Genomic DNA, 13,422 nt, shown 5'->3' with positions numbered 1-13,422 from the left:
TTATTAGTGTTCAAGAAAATTAATGAAATCAAGTCACTTTATGCAGAAGTGATCACTATCAATTGCATTGAAAATAATAAATCTGGAGTTCCCTTCATAGCTCAGTGGTTAATGAATCTGACTAGGAACCTTGAGGTCGTGGGTTCGATTCCTGGCCTTGCTCAGTGGGTTAAGGATCTGGCATTGCCATAAGCTGTGGTCCCAGACATGGCTCGGATCCTGTGTTGCTGTGGCTCTGGCATAGGCTGGCAGCTACAGCTCTGATTAGATCCCTGGCCTGGGAACCTCCATATGCCGCTATGCGTCCCAAGAAAAGGCAAAAGAAAAAAAAAAAAAAAAAAGAAAGAAAGAAAATACATACAGTTCCCATTGTGGAGTTCCCATTGTGGTTCAGCAGAAACAAACCCAACTGGTATCCGTGAGGATGTGGGTTCGATCCCTGGCCTCACTCAGTGGGTTAAGGATCCAGCGTTGCCATAGCTGTGGTGTAGGTCACAGATGCAGCTCGGGTCCTGCATTGCTGTGGCTGTGGATTAGCTGACAGCTGTAGCTCAGATTCAAGCCTTAGCCTGGGAACTTCCATACGCTGTATTTGTGGCCCTAAAAAAAAAAAAAAAAAAAAAAAAAAAAAGGGAAGAAAATAATAAATTTAACACACAGCCAGACTCATTTGTTTGTATTTTTTATGGTTATTTTCATACAACAAGAGCAGACTTGAGCAGCTGAAACAAAGACCACATGGCCCACAAAGTTGGAAATGTTTACTATCTGGCCTTTACAGAAAAAGTTTGCCAACCTTTGTTCTACATGTTAATCTTTAAACTAGGACCTCCTTCAATCCCTAAGGAACAGAGAGAGATCTCCTATCTACAGAATAGAGCTAAAAGTACTAAGCATTCAGGGCCATGCCTGGTCCCTGCCTGTTCACCCTAGAGGGAAGCACACCACCCAACAATTTCTACCAATGTCTAGAGAGCACCCGATTAACAGTTTATGAAGTGAGCTGCTAAGGATCACCAGACATTAGCAGTCTCCATCGGAAAGAGGGGCCAAAACAAACCCAAATAAAATGAAATTAGAAAGAAAAGAGATACAATGTAGGGATTCAAAAAAAAAAAAAAAATACGTGCACACGTGCACACACACACACACACACACACCAGAAAATCTATCCTGAAATGATGATATTCACCTATGAAGTAAGATTTTTAAAAAAGAACACAGAACAATCATTTAAATTAAAAAATGATAGCAATAAAAATGTCAAAAGAGGAAATGACAAAGTTGGGGAACTCTCCCAGAAAGAGGACAGTTTCCAGAAAGAACATAAGGGAGAAATTTTCAGAACTAAAGCATTAAGTTCTCAGACTGAAAGGGCCTAGTTGGTATCCAGCACAGTGGAAGAGAGACTCCCTACAAACTGGTAGGATCTAGAACATACACCATTGTAAAATTTCAGACCTACAAGGAAAATGAAAAGATTCTGCGGTTCAGTTGCCATTAGTATCTGACTAGGTGATAATCCTCCTCACCTGCAGAAGAACATCAAAAAAAATCTTGAAAGTGAGAAGCTTACAAGATGCTAAGAAAGTATCAGGCTGTTAAAGAATGAGAACTCAGGAAAATAAGCCTCGACGCTAAGTCACTGTCCCTGTTGCTAGGGGAGTAAACTACAAAGCTGCATAAGGGTTCTGGTAGCCTTATGAGGGCAGGGGAAGAGCAGTCAAAGGCCAGAGCCCTCAGGTCAGGTGGCAATAAACCACCACTAAGCTTTTCTTTTTTTTCTTTTTTTTTTTTTTTGCTTTTTTAGGGTCACACCCATGGCATATGGAGGTTCCCAGGCTAGGGATCAAATCAGAGCCACAGCTGCTGGCCACAACCACAGCAACACAGGATCTGAGCCATGTCTGCAACCTACACCACAGCTCACAGCAACGCTGGATCCTTAACCCACCCAGTGCAGCCAGGAATTTAAACTGCAACCTCATAGTTACTAGTTGGATTCGTTTCTGCTTTAAGCTGGGATCTGAACAACTATTTCCAGAGTGTCGGGAGAGGAGATGGCCCCCAGCAAACTAAGTCTTAAAGGAATGTCTCATCATTTGGCCATCTAGGTGGTCCCAGACTATTAGCATTCCTAGACACTAGGCAGAACTGAACAAAAAAAATCTCTGGAGAGTGATGCCATCATCAAAATATTCCTCCAAATTATTTTTCAAATATTAACACAATGTCAAAACAGTTAAAAATAACCAAAGGAGTTCCCATCGTGGCTCAGTGGTTAACGAATCCGACTAGGAACCATGAGGTTGCGGGTTCGATCCCTGGCCTTGCTCAGTTGGGTTAAGAATCTGGTGTTGCTGTGAGCTGTGGTGTAGGTTGCAGACACGGCTTGGATCCCGTGTTGCTGTGGCTCTGGCGTAGGCCGACGGCTATGGCTCCAATTCGAGCACTAGCCTGGGAACCTCCATATGCCATGGGAGCAGCCCAAGAACATGGCAAAAGTACCCAAAAAAATAAAATAAAAATAACCAAAGACGGGGAGTTCCTCAGCAGGTTATAAACCCGACTAGTATCCATGAGGACCTGGGTTTGATCCCTGGCCTCACTCAATGGGTTAAGGATCTGGTGTTTCCATGAGCTATGGTGTAGGTTGTAGACTTGGCTCGGCTTGGAGTTGCCATGGCTGTGGTGTAGGCCAGCAGGTGCAGCTCCAATTTGACCCCTTCCATATGCCAAAGGTGTGGCCCTGAAAAGAAAAAAAAACAAAATTTATTAAAAAAAAGCTGATTTCCTAGTACAACAATGGTAGTGAATAGACAATTGCATGGTACTTTAAGTGTGCTGAAAAAAAAATTATTTATCAGCCTAGAATGCTGTATGCAACGAACATATCCTTCAAGAATAAAGGCAAACTCAGACAAATACTACATCACTTATATGTGGAATCTAAAAGGAAAAAAAAAGTTAAACTCACAGAAATAGTAGGAAATAGAGGTTGGTAAAAGGGTATAAACTTTCAGGTAGTTCCCGTCATGGCGCAGTGGTTAACGAATCCGACTAGGAACCATGAGGTTACGGGTTCGACCCCTGGCCTCGCTCAGTAGGCTAAGGATCCGGCGTTGCCATGAGCTGTGGAGTAGGTTGCAGACGTGGCTCGGATCCCGCGGTGCTGTGGCTGTGGTGTAGGCCGGCGGCTACAGCTCCGATTCGACCCCTAGTCTGGGAACCTCCATATGCCGTGGAAGCAGCCCTAGAAAAAAGGCAAAAAGACAAAAAAAAAAAAGGATATAAACTTTCAATTTTTAAGATGACTATGGTCTGAGGATTTAATATATAAAATAGTGACTACAGTTGATAACACTGTACTGTGTAACTGGAACTTAAATGTCCTCGCACAGAAAAAAAAAAGAATAAAGTCAAAATAAAAAATATTTTCAGAGAAACGAAGACAAGGATGTACCACTAGGAGACCTGTATTAACAGAATTTCTAAAGATATATCTTAGACAAAAGAAAAATGATTCCCAGTGGAAGGTCTAAAATAACATCAAATATAAACCAGAAAAAAATCAAGTAGAAGATATATCTAAATGAACATTGACTTTATAAACAATATGTGGGCTGAAGAAACATATAAAATTACAGTATGATAACCTAAACTGAGACAGTAATAAATGGAGTTAAAGTACTGTAAGACTAAAATGAAGGAGTCCTTCAGGGCCCAGAAGGAGCATAGTCATCCCTCAGTATCCATAGGGGGTTGGGTCCAGGAACCACCCTGCTGCCCCCCGCAACAGACACCAAAATCTACAGATGCTCAAGTCCCTTATATAAAATAGTACAGGAGTTCCCGTCGTGGCACATTGGTTAACGAATCCAACTAGGAACCATGAGGTTGCGGGTTCGGTCCCTGCCCTTGCTCAGTGGGTTAACGATCCGGCGTTGCCGTGAGCTGTGGTATAGGTCGCAGAAGCGGCTCGGATCCCTCATTGCTGTGGCTCTGGCATAGGCCTGTGGCTACAGCTCCGATTCGACCCCTAGCCTGGGAACCTCCATATGCCGTGGGAGCGGCCCAAGGAAATAGCAAAAAAAATAAATAAAAATAAAAATTAAAAAAAATAGTACAGTATACATAACCTGTGCATACCCTCCCACATACTTTAAATCATCTCTAGATTACTTAATACCTAATATAATGGAAATACTATGTAAATGGTTTCCAGTGTGCAGCAAAGTTTGACTGGAATTTTCTGGATTTTTTTTTTTTAATATTTTCAATTTGAGGTTGGTTGGCTGAATCTGTGGCTGTGAAACCTAAGGATACGAAAGGCCAAATGTATAGACTTGTTAATATTAAATTCTGATAAGGTAAAAATTAATTATAATGTTGAGAATAGCCAAATGTTAACAGAACATAAAACTTTCCAACTTGGAGTTCCCATCATGGCTCAGTGGAAATGAATCTGACTAGCATCCATGAGGACACAGGTTTGATCCCTGGCCTCACTGGGTGGGTTAAGGATCTGGGGTTGCCGTGAGCTGTGGTGTAGGTCGCAGATGTGGCTCGGATCCTGTGTTGCTGTGGCATAGCTCAGTGGCTACAGCTTCAATTCAAGCCCTAGCCTGGGAACCTCTATACGCTGCAGTGGCAGCCCTAAAAAGCAAAGCAAACAAACAAACAAACCTTTCCAACTAGTACAGGAAAAGTCATAATGATAAAAAATATGGGCCAAATAAAACAAAATAAAATGGAAGACTGCTACATAAATATTAGTAATCACAGTAAGTGGATTAAATGTTTAATTTAAAAGACAAAATATTCTTAGACTGGATAAAATAAAGAAAACACATCTATATTATTAAAAAATCTAAATAAAGATTACAAGAAAAAAGATTATCTATATGCAAATACAAAAGTAACAGACAATTCAACAAAGAGACTTCAAGGCAAAAATCATTTCTGGAGATATAAAAAGTCATATCAAAATAAAACATTCAACTCACCAAGAAGACATAATAATTCTAATTTATATGCACTTAACAGCATGACTTCAAAAGACACAAAGCAAAACTCAGAACTACAAAGAAAAAGTAATGGAAAACTAGACACATAATAGGAAACTCTACTTTCTCAGTAACTGACAAAAAAAGCAAACCAAATGTAAAAATAAGTCAGTAAAGAATTAAGTTTAATACCAGGATTAAAAACTTGAAAAATTGGACACTATGTAGAATATCATACCACAGAACATGCTCTGTGATTTTAGCCCTTCAGCAGAGAGTATGCAGTCAGATTTTAGAAACATTTTATGCATTTTTCAAATGAAAACAAGTTCTACCAACATTTAAAGAAGGAATAACTGCAATCTCACACAAACATCTCCCAAGAATGGGGGAGTAAACTCCTTAAACTCATTTTACGACCTAAGTATAAACTTGATATCTAGAGTGAAACTTCAACAAAATAGAAGTAAACCAAACCATACCAAAATAGAAGTAAACAGCAATATCTTCAAAATATATTATGATCAAGTTGGATTTACAACAGGAATGTCAGGTCAATTTAATTTTAGAAAATCAATAATTTAATTTACCACACATTAAGCTTAATGGGAAAAAATAACACATGAAGAAAAAATTTCATAAAATTCAATTGCTAATGTAATAAAATTCTTAACAGACAGGACACCATCAAACTCCTAGAAGAAAACATAGGCAAAACACTCTCTGACATCAACATCATGAATATTTTCTCAGGTCAGTCTCCCAAAGCAATAGAAATTAGAGCAAAAATAAACCCATGGGACCTCATCAAACTGAAAAGCTTTTGCACAGCAAAGGAAACCAAAAAGAAAACAAAAAGACAACTTACAGAATGGGAGAAAATAGTTTCAAATGATGCAACCGACAAGGGCTTAATCTCTAGAATATATAAACAACTTATACAACCCAACAGCAAAAAAGCCAATCAATCAATGGAAAAATGGGCAAAAGACCTGAATAGACATTTCTCCAAAGAAGATATACAGATGGCCAACAAACACATGAAAAAATGCTCAATATCGCTGATTATAAGAGAAATGCAAATCAAAACTACCATGAGATATCACCTCACACCAGCCAGAATGGCCATCATTAATAAATCCACAAATAACAAGTGCTGGAGGGGCTGTGGAGAAAAGGGAACCCTCCTGCACTGTTGGTGGGAATGTAAACTGGTACAGCCACTATGGAGAATATTTGGGAGATACCTTAGAAATCTATACATAGAACTTCCATATGACCCCGCAATCCCACTCTTGGGCATCTATCCGGACAAAACTCTACTTAAAAGAGACACGTGCACCCGCATGTTCACTGCAGCACTATTCACAATAGCCAGGACATGGAAACAACCCAAATGTCCATCAACAGATGATTGGATTCAGAAGATGTGGTATATATACACAATGGAATACTACTCAGCTATAAAAAAGAATGACATAATGCCATTTGCAGCAACATGGATGGAACTAGAGAATCTCATCCTGAGTGAAATGAGCCAGAAAGACAAATACCATGATATCACTTATAACTGGAATCTAATATCCAGCACAAATGAACATCTCCTCAGAAAAGAAAATCATGGACTTGGAGAAGAGACTTGTGGCTGCCTGATGGGAGGGGAGGGAGTGGGAGGGATCGGGAGCTTGGGCTTATCAGACACAACTTAGAATAGATTTACAAGGAGATCCTGCTGAATAGCATTGAGAACTTTGTCTAGATACTCATGTTGCAACAGAACAAATGGTGGGGGGAAAATGTAATTGTAATGTATACATGTAAGGATAACCTGACCCCCTTGCTGTACAGTGGGAAAATTAAAAAATTATATAAAAAAAAAAATTCTTAACAGGTGTTTTCTGCTGGCTCAGTGGGTTAAGGATCCGGCACTGTCACCACTATGGTGCAGGTTTGATCCCCTGGCCCAGAAACTTTCACATGCTGCAGGCACAGCCAAAAAAGCACCACCCCCAAGCAAAAACGAAGACAAAATGAACAAAAAAAAAAAACAAAACAAAAAATTCTGAGCAAACTCCAAGTAGAAGTAAATTTTTTTCTTTTTTCCTTTTCAAGGTCACAAGTGCAGCATACAGAAGTCCCAGGCTAGGGGTTGAACTGGAGCTGCACCTGCTGGCCTACACTACAGCCACAGCAACACAGGATCCAAGCCGCATCTGAGACCTACACCAAAGCTTAGGCCAACACCAGATCCTTACCCACTGATCCAGGCCAGGGACTGAACCCATATCCTCACGGATACTGGTTGGGTTATTACCACTGAGCCATGACAGGAACTTGCAGAAAATTAATTTTTAAGAGAGACATTTTTTAGGAATTTCCACTGTGGCCCAGTAGGTTAAGAACCTGACTATAGTGGCTTGGGTCTTGCTGCAGAGGTGCAGGTCCAGATTCCCAGCTGGCTCAGAAGTAGATTAAAGGATCTGGCATTGCTACAGCTGCAACAAACACCACAGCCATGGCCTGGACTCAGTCTGTGGCCTAGGAACTTCCACACACCACCTCGGGTGCTGCCATAAAATTTTTAAAAATTTTTAATTAGAAAAAAGAGAGGGAGTTCCTGTTGTGGCTCAGCAGAAACGAACCCGACTAGTATCCAAGAGGATATAGATTCGATCCCTGGCCTCATTCAGTGGGTTAAGGATCTGGCATTGCGTGAGCTGTGGTGTAGGTTGCAGATGCAGCTCGAATCCCGAGGTGCTGTGGCTGTGGTGTAGGCTGGCAGCTGCAGTTCCAATTCAACCCCTAGCTTGGAACTTCCACATGCTGCACCTAGAGCCCTAAAAAAGAAAAAGAAAAAGAAAAAAGAGAGAGAGAGAGAGAGAATCTTTTAAATCACCACCTAAAGATAATGTTAAAAAAATCTTTCTTCTTTTTTTTCTTTGCAGGGCCACAACTATAGCATATGGAAGTTCCTGAGCTAGGGGTCTAATTGGAGCTGCAGCTGCATGCCTACAAGACAGCCACAGCAACACCAGATGTGAGCCACATCTGTGACCTATGCCACAACTTGTGGCAATGCCTGATTCCCTAACCCACTGATCGAGGGCAGGGATCGAACCTGCATCCTCGAGGACACTATGTCAGGTTCTTAACCCATTGAGCCACAATGGGAACTAGGGATAATGTAAAAAAATCTTAAAAGCTTTCTAATACAAAATATAATCATATATAAAGGAAAAGATAGCAGAATGGCATGAGACTTCTCAACAGCAAGATGGAATCTGTAAATCTATAGAACAAGGTCTTCAAAATTCTGAGGGAAAATAACCTGTAATTGAAAATTATGGAGGCTACAACTCTATTATCTGTAAAAAGGTCACCACACCAAAAACCTATAAAAAGGAAAAGACAGAGAACTATAACTCAGATGAGGGAGAAAGGAAAAACCCCAGAAAATCAGCTAAGTGATAAGGAGATTCTTAGCCTCCAGGAAAAAGGCTTTAGATTGTTGATGCTGAAGATGATGCAAGACATTGGAAATAAACTGGAGGCAAAGATGGATAACATACAGGAAACAATGAGCAAAGAGATACAAGATATAAAACTTAAACAAGAAGAGATGCAAAATACAATAACTGAAATAAAAAACTCACTAGAAGCAACTAACAGCAGAATACAGGAGGCAGAAGAACGAAAAAGTGAAGTGGAGGACAGATTAGTGGAAATTATGGATGCAGAATAGAAAAGAGAAAAAAGATTGAAAAGAAATGAAGAGAGTCTCAGAGAACTCTGGGACATTAAACACACCAACATCCATATTATAGGGGTGCCAAAAGGAGATGAGAGAGAAGGGGACAGAAAAAAATATTCCAGGAGTTCCCGTCGTGGCGCAGTGGTTAACGAATCCGACTAGGAACCATGAGGTTGCGGGTTCGGTCCCTGCCCTTGCTCAGTGGGTTAACGATCCGGCGTTGCCGTGAGCTGTGGTGTAGGTTGCAGATGCGGCTCGGATCCTGCGTTGCCGTGGCTCTGGCGTAGGCCGGTGGCTACAGCTCCGATTAGACCCCTAGCCTGGGAACCTCCATATGCCGCGGGAACGGCCCAGAAATAGCAACAACAAACAACAACAAAACAAAGACAAAAGACAAAAAAAAAAAAAAAAAAAAAAAAAGAAAAAATATTCCAAGAGATAATAGCCAAAAACTTCCCTAACATGGGAAAGGAACCACTCACTCAAATCCAGGAAGCACAACGAGTACCATATAAAATAAACCCAAGGAGGAATACACTGAGACACATATTAATCAAACTAACCAAAATTAAATACAAAGAGAAAATCTTGAACACAACTAGGGAAAAAAATCAAGCAACATACAAGAGAAACCCAATAAGGTTATTGGCAGATTTTTCAGCAGAAACTCTGCAGGCCAGAAGGGAGTGGCATGATATATTCAATGTGATGAAAGGAAAACACCTTCAACCCAGATGACTTTACCTAGCAAGGCTCTCATTCAGATTTGAAGGAGAAATCAAAAGCTTCACAGATAAGCAAAAGCTGAGAGAATTCAGCAACACTAAACCAGCCTTACAACAAATACTAAAGGAACTTCTAGGCAGAAAAGGAAACATAGCAACAGGAAACAAAAATTCCACAAATGACAAGGCTCACCAGTAAAGGTATATAATACAGTAAAGACAGGAAATCATCCATGCGCAATTATACCACCAAAATCAGAAATCATGAGAAGAGGTGGGTACAAATGCAGGACACCGGAGATGAACTTGCAATTAAGAGAACAACTTAAAACAATCTTGTACACATACAGACCCTTATATCAAAACTTCAGAATAACTGCAAACCAAAAATCTACAATTGATATACAAACAAGGAATCGCTGGAGAAGAAATATATCTCATAGTAAATAAGTGCATAATCCACCATGAAGGGGTCATTTGACATCATTCTCAGAATGCTAAAGTCTTCTTAGATCTGATTCTGATTTCCTCTCCATCAAAGAATTTATGATAATTATAATTTAAAAATACAACTGTATGATTAAATGATACAGTTCTACAATTGTATTATTAATTAAAAAATTATGCACAGTTCAAATCTCAATCAAGTATGAAGGGTAGGATAAAGATAGTTTAGATATCTGTAGAATAAAGACATTGTACACCTCTAAAAACCTAGCTGCCATGTTGCATCCTAACACAAGAGATTCCACTGCACCAAAAAGAGGAACATGGGAGCCTGAAAAACAGATCCAAGACAGAAGACAGAAAACAGAAGTTCCTAAAATGATAATGAAGGGAAGTCTCAGCTTGGACAGTAACTTACACCAACGCTATCCATATACCAAAACCTGGAAAAAATTTCTATGTACAACAGGGAAATACCCAGTCTTTGTAAAACAATACAACAAAATACAAAGTAACCGAAAAAATGGGACGTATGAAAACACACAACACATACACACACACACACCCCTTCATTTTAATTGTGGATGTTAACAGATGTTCCTTAGGATCTTTTTTCTACAAATTATCTAGATTACTTACAGTGTACCCCTGCCTCTTCAATACCCTCAACCATATACTTGACCTTCAAAGAAGTACATAAACAGTAATTTAATTCATTTTTAAATTTGCTGTACAGATTTAAAAGCCTAAAGGTAGAGAAAGAGATCTCTAAATTGAGGAGACTACACTAGACTGAAAGAACACTCTACTTCTTTCAATCAAATGTCAGCATTAGCAGAATCTACCTCTTAGAAATAAACAGTTTAATCTGAATCAAAGGATAAAAACTGAGAAACACAACTCCAGTAGAAAACGAACAACCAGAAAAGCACTTACAAAATACAAAAGATCATAAAATTTTGATACAGAGTATTCAGACAATGTACAAACTACACTTTGAATTTGAAATTGTGTAATAGTGTTTAAGTAATAATAATAACAATCTGAAATTTTACGTATCTTTAGGATTTCAGCGCTCCCACTTAAGATTAAATTGAACATAACAGACTTAGGAAAACTTTAAACTGCTTTCAAAAAAGGGAGACACTAAGAATTAAAATTGTTTCAAAAGGTTCCCTAAGGTAAAATGAATTGGCACTGTGAAGTATTTGCTCAATTTTAACTTTAAATAAATTCACGAGGAAAACAACAGATTCTACTAGTAAAACAAAGACAAATTCTAAAGTAAAACAAATAGCTTGGCAAGCAAAACAGTTCAATAGTTTAAAATTAGGGAAACAGTTTAAAGTTGAAAAACATTTTTGGAACAAAAATTATTTGTCTCTCAATAAAGAGAAACCCTAAGCTGATGAATGTCATTCTTCCCTGTACTATTTACAAGTATGCATGACGGCATTCTTACCTGGAATAAGATCTGCATAGGTCAAGCTAACATATAAGACACTGATAAGTATTTTATCAGCAAGTGGATCAAGGGCACTTCCCAAAGCTGATTTTTGATTGGCCCAGTTTCGAGCAATAAATCCATCCAACTGAAAATAGAAGTTTTTTTAAAATAAATTTCATAACAAGTACAGAGTAGATATCTTGAAGGTTAAAAGATACCAGAATAACAACTATACTTTCATAAAATGTAGATCAAAGCTCTTCTGTTTCTTACCCCAAAACCTGTTTTACTGGTATATGTTTACCTTTTAAATTACCAACTGGTCAGAAAATAACTTCTCTTTTTACAGTACTTTTCTTTCTCAAGACCTTTAGCTATTTCTCAATGTTTTCACAGTGTCCCTTTGTGGGATGAACAAATTCAGAGATGTAAAGGACCCAAATAAAACTCAATGACCACATGACTGACAGAGCTTGGACAAAGAGCTCCCTCTCCTGAGCCTTGGGCTATTTCATTAAGCCAAAATAGCTGCTTTTACTTGCAAGGGCTACCCTTTAACTGTGATGTTTTCTAATTTTCATTCCTACCTACTTTTTTCTATAACATCCAGCTCCCTAAATTCTGTTTTTATTTTTCAATTATTTTTTGTTTAGTGCCACTGTTAATTCCATGTGTACTACCTGTATTTGAATAAAAAACTCAAATTCTCTGTACCCGACCTACTTAAAATTTTTGATATAAAAATTATTTATTCACTATTTGTAGAAACAAATATTTTATTTTTTTGCTTTTTAGGGCCCCGCCCGAGGCATATGGAGGTTCCCAAGCTAGGGGTCTAATCCGAGCTACAGCTGCTGGCCTACACCACAGCCACAGCCATGCCGGATCCTTAAACCACTGAGTGAGGCCAGGGATAGGACCTGCAACCTCTTGGTTCCTAGTACAATTCATTTCCACTGTGCCACAATGGGAACTCTAACAAATTATATCTTAAAGCAGAGGTCATACTTGGTTGTCAGTGGGCCAAATGGGCCTGCAGGCTGGTTTTGTTTGACCCGCCCAGGGATTTTTAAAATATATATATTAATTGCCAGTATTTAAATAATCAGTTTTAATTCAAAATATCCAGACCTCCCTGGGGCCACAAAATGGACTGAAACCAAGTTTGCCTATTCCCATTTAAAAAGGAAGATATGGGAGCTCCCATTGGGGCGCAGTGGAAATGAATTCGACTAGGAACCATGAGGTTTTAGGTTCGATCCCTGGCCTCACTCAGTGGGATAAGAATCCAGCATTGCCATGAGCTGTGGTGTAGGTCGCAGATGTGGCTCGGATATGGCATGGCTGTGGCTGTGGTGTAGGCCGGCAGCTGTAACTCTGACTGGACCCTTAGCCCAGGAACCTCCATATGCTGCGGGTGCAGCCCTAAAAAGCAAAAAAATAAATAGGCAGATATTTGACTTTCCAAATCCCCACCTGGCATTTAATCATTTAACTTTAGGCTTCAACAAATGTTCGGATTTTCTAGTCCTATTTCCAAAGGGAAAAGATCAAATTAATTTAGACATTATTCAACTTGGTACATTTTAAAGGATAAGTAAGTTCTCCTTATCTCAAGTATTCCATTGACTTTTTCTTTTTTTTTTTTTTTTTTTTTTTTTGTCTTTTTTTGCCTTTTCTAGGGCCGCGGGAGGTTCCCAGGCTAGGGGTCTAATCGGAGCTGTAGCCACCGCCTTCGCCAGAGCCACAGCAACTCGGGATCCAAGCCGCGTCTGTGACCTACACCACAGCTCACGGCAAAGCTGGATCCTTAGCCCACTGAGCAAGGCCAGGGATCGAACCCATAACCTCATGGTTCCTAGTCGGATTCATTAACCACTGCGCCACAAAGGGAACTCCATCAAGTTTTTTGTTTGTTTGTCTTGTTTTTTTTTCTTTTTGCCATTTCTTGGGCCCCTCCCACGGCATATGGAGGTTCCCAGGCTAGGGGTCCAATTGGAGCCATAGCCGCCGCCCTACACCAGAGCCACAGCAACATGGGATCCG

At 39.6% G+C, this 13,422-nt stretch overlaps 1 protein-coding gene across 1 annotated transcript in view; it reads right to left on the bottom strand.

The window, feature by feature from the left end:
- Window positions 1–13,422, bottom strand: part of CRLS1 (cardiolipin synthase 1) — a 32,118-nt gene that overhangs the window by 9,466 nt on the left and 9,230 nt on the right. The window contains 1 exon segment of the mRNA XM_003134243.6: window positions 11,392–11,521. Within this exon segment, the coding sequence (XP_003134291.4) occupies window positions 11,392–11,521 (130 nt within the window).

The sequence above is a fragment of the Sus scrofa genome, chromosome 17 (assembly GCF_000003025.6).
Source record: "Sus scrofa isolate TJ Tabasco breed Duroc chromosome 17, Sscrofa11.1, whole genome shotgun sequence".
NCBI classification, from domain to species: domain Eukaryota; kingdom Metazoa; phylum Chordata; class Mammalia; order Artiodactyla; family Suidae; genus Sus; species Sus scrofa.
This window is presented reverse-complemented; position numbering and strand designations above follow the sequence as displayed.